The following is a 3,533-nucleotide window of genomic DNA, read 5'->3' as shown; positions in this document are numbered from 1 at the left end:
ACTTGCGATGGTATGCTATGTAAATTGCTAGCGTGTATGAGGTATTTGTATAAGTGCTTGCAAGTAGGTGTATTATATATGTATATGTATAATTATTGCATTAACTAAACGTTAGCTTACCCTCTCGTTGTTTACCTCTTTAGGATCCGGCTTGGATAAGGGCAAAGGTATTCGCTTGGATTAGTGGCTCGGGGACTATAGCTTTTTTGGAAGTTCGACCGAGACTTGGGTAGTTTAACCCCAAACACCATGCTCGATGCGTCGTTTGGCATTTAAACTTTTTGGTGGTCGAAACTCTCGTTATGTATTAAACTCGTAAAACGGCCGATGTGGGCCCCGCTTCGTAAAACTAATTTTATTAATGGAACGTGTTAATTTTACATGTATGAGTATGGTTGAAAGCGTTTTGTCTAATTATGTCGGGAAAGGGTCAAACATTTTCGTGTAATTGACTTCCGGAGACAGCGGGCTGTCCAGGTGATTCTGCGCGCCGCGCGGATACCTGGCGCGCCGCGCCACTAACTGAACAGCTTAAAAATTTTTTTATTTCACATTTTTACGCGTGTTGTTCGTGGTTTGGTTTGGGTTGTTACACATTTGCCTTTAAATATATGTTCATCAATAAAAAAATAACAAAAACAAATATATTTAAAGTTAAAGTTTTAAAAGAAAGACTTCAAAATGCAAATAGAAAAGTTAGTGGGACGGAAGGAGTACAAATGTACCCTTTACAATTTATAACACTACAAATATATCAACAATACTTTTTGCGTGTGAGCTCAATTCCGCTAGTTACTACTCAAAAATTGAATGATGTAAATATAAACTTGTACTCTTATAATAACACTCGAGCAAAGAATTATTTGAAGCTACTGCCAGGAAAAAAAAAAAAAAACTGAGTTCCCGGAAATACCCCTATTTTGGATGTAATTCACAAAGCATACCCTCGTTTCAAGGCTTAATTCCATATTTCTCCGGTAGAAACTGACCTTCTTTCAACCGGCCGGAAAAACCCAATTAAACCCTAAATATATCAAAGGTATCATTTTTATGTGGCGTTCATTAATTTTTCTTTATTTGTTCATCTCATCTAATAAATATTGATGTATATACTTTTTTTTCAAATTTTTAATTGGAGTTCAATTTCTTAATCTGATAGTAATCCCACCTCTTGTGTAATGGAGTATCGTATAACATTTTTTTCATGCACATTAAGTTTCTTATGCTATGTATCAGACAAGGCATATGAGTGAAAATGAGTATTAATAGATGATGCACACCAGGTGTTTGATGAAATGCATTTGAGTGTTGCTCACATATGATGATTGCAGGTAGGTGAAAGAATTTGTAGTAGCTGAAGATGGCATCAAATTCTGTTTCTAGTTTTTTTCATGGTACGTGCTTGATAATTTGATTGCTCGACAATATAAACGTGTTTTCCAGTAGCAGTCATGTAACTAAGATTATTGACGAGATCATACTTAATGTCTGAAATTGTAGTTTAATGAAGAAATTGAGGGTTAACTTATCGTATGTCGACGTTTATTATTGGTATGATGTAAATTCGTGATTTAATGATGAGGAAACAGTTTGTTTATTGATTCAAAAGGTCACCACTGTATTTTGGCTAATGTAGATTTATAGGTGGTTTTGCTTATGCTAAATATTGCACATGAATAACTTCTACATGCAGTGTTAAGATATTATAGTGGTGAAATGTGTTATTAAATTCATTAATCTCTTGAATATGTATGGCAAAGTTTAGACTCATAACAAATGTTTGAACACAGCTGTATCAAGTTATTATGTAAAAATTGCAGTAAATATAAGACGCAAATAAATGGTTTTATGAATAACAGGAAGTCAGGAACCAACCATACTGTATCATGTTAATTAGGAAATGGTTGCATATGTAATATATGTTGTATCTCAATGAAGTTACCTAATTATTGCATACATAGTTTACTCCGTTCTTTTATTTTATGTAATATATTAGAAATAATAATTTTGCATTTTTTGATTGTCTTATCCTGTTTTATGCATGAAAATAAACCAAATTAGTTGGTCGTTCACTGTTGCGGGGCCTCAGCAGTAGTTACTCATCAGGAATCGTACTGTCACCACAAGAGACTACCTGCAATTGTTTTTTGGCCCAGGTATTATTTTTTATGTAAGCCTTGATGAATTTTACTATGTTCTTTATATGAGTGAAATTCCTAGATATAGGTGGAATAATGGGCCTGTCTAGTGGCCGGCTAACGGGTCAAAACGTTGATCTTCTTGTGGATTGTGTTGTTTTATTTGAGACACCTTTGTCCATTTATATCTGCTTCTTTAAAAGTAATTAACATGTCATTATATGTTTATCAATACGATTAATATACTAGTTCTTTTTTCATATTAAGTGCACTTTGTGTTAAAATTTCAACCCATTAGACCTGTTTCCTTCCAAGATACCTTTTCTGGCCCATTACATATAGCATAATCAGAAACTGTCTTGTTCACGAGTTACCGGGTTGAAATTTCGACCTATATTTCTTGTGTCACTTCAATGTGGAATACTTATTTGAGTAATGTGCTCAGCAAATAAGGACCTTCATACAAATGAGAACGAATCTGAAAGTAGTAGACAACTCAGGGGCAAAGCGTGTAATGTGCATACATTCTATAAAATGCAAAAAAGGAGCGAGATTAGGGGACATGATAGTTGCATCGGTTAAGGAAGCCCAACCAGGTGGAAAAGTAAAGAAAGGGCAGGTGGTATATGGAGTAGTTGTTCGTGCTGCCATGCAAAAGGGTCGTTGTGATGGTAGTGAGGTTAAGTTTGATGATAATGCTGTTGTGCTGGTCAACAAACAAGGTGAACCAATCGGAACTAGGGTCTTTGGTCCGGTCCCACATGAGCTAAGGAAGAAAAAGCACGTCAAGATGCTCAGTCTTGCACAACATATTGCCTGAGGTACACAAGATCCTTCATTAGTTGGTGTTTTGTGCTATTTTTTTGCTTATGACATAAGCAATGGCATCAAAATTAGATTAAAGAAGCTTGCAGATTTTGATTCTTTCTTTACAGTAATTTTTCGAGAGTTAATTAATTAATTAAAGTATTTTATGTCCGCTATTCTATTACTATGATTTGTGATCAGTTTACTTTTATACTTATGTACTCAGAACTCAAATAAAGTTCAGGTATGCGGTTCATTACCTGTCGACTTGTTTCATTTGTTTGAAATTCATAAAATTGATTTCTAGTTTTTTTTTTTATATATTTTTTTTATTTTTATTTTTGTATAAACAAAGTAGCATCTCATATCTGTCAAGTACTGCAAGAAAACCATTTTGCTGAGCAAAAAATGCTGTCATACTTCTAAATTGTTAGCTATGGTGAAGCTAAATGTGGATTTTACAAGCCTTGGTTGTGATTACCCACTTTGAAAGTGTACAAATGTTACCAAATGTAGTTTAATAAGTATTTTTGTATGATATTGTATGGCTATGTCTATAGGTGCACAGAACCGGTTTTGGACCGGTTC

At 34.3% G+C, this 3,533-nt stretch overlaps 1 protein-coding gene across 1 annotated transcript; it reads left to right on the top strand.

The window, feature by feature from the left end:
- The first annotated feature begins 886 nt into the window (after positions 1-886).
- LOC139858799 (large ribosomal subunit protein uL14mz-like) lies at positions 887-3,184 on the top strand. Its single transcript, XM_071847641.1, has 4 exons — positions 887-1,039; positions 1,332-1,394; positions 2,062-2,156; positions 2,584-3,184. Exons 2-4 carry the CDS (start codon positions 1,361-1,363, stop codon positions 2,956-2,958), a joined length of 504 nt encoding a protein of 167 aa, XP_071703742.1. The 5' UTR covers positions 887-1,039; positions 1,332-1,360; the 3' UTR covers positions 2,959-3,184.
- Positions 3,185-3,533: the final 349 nt, after the last annotated feature.

Source organism: Rutidosis leptorrhynchoides, chromosome 1 (assembly GCF_046630445.1).
Source record: "Rutidosis leptorrhynchoides isolate AG116_Rl617_1_P2 chromosome 1, CSIRO_AGI_Rlap_v1, whole genome shotgun sequence".
In the NCBI taxonomy this organism is placed as follows: domain Eukaryota; kingdom Viridiplantae; phylum Streptophyta; class Magnoliopsida; order Asterales; family Asteraceae; genus Rutidosis; species Rutidosis leptorrhynchoides.
Note: the sequence above shows the minus strand (reverse complement) of the source record. Positions and strands in the feature narration are given on the sequence as shown.

Coding starts and splice junctions, on each gene's coding strand:
- LOC139858799 (XM_071847641.1), top strand. CDS start 1,361: ATGGCATCAAATTCTGTTTCTAGTTTTTTTCATG. Junction 1,395..2,061: donor TGTTTCTAGTTTTTTTCATG/GTACGTGCTTGA, acceptor AAACCAAATTAG/TTGGTCGTTCACTGTTGCGG. Junction 2,157..2,583: donor GCAATTGTTTTTTGGCCCAG/GTATTATTTTTT, acceptor TAATGTGCTCAG/CAAATAAGGACCTTCATACA.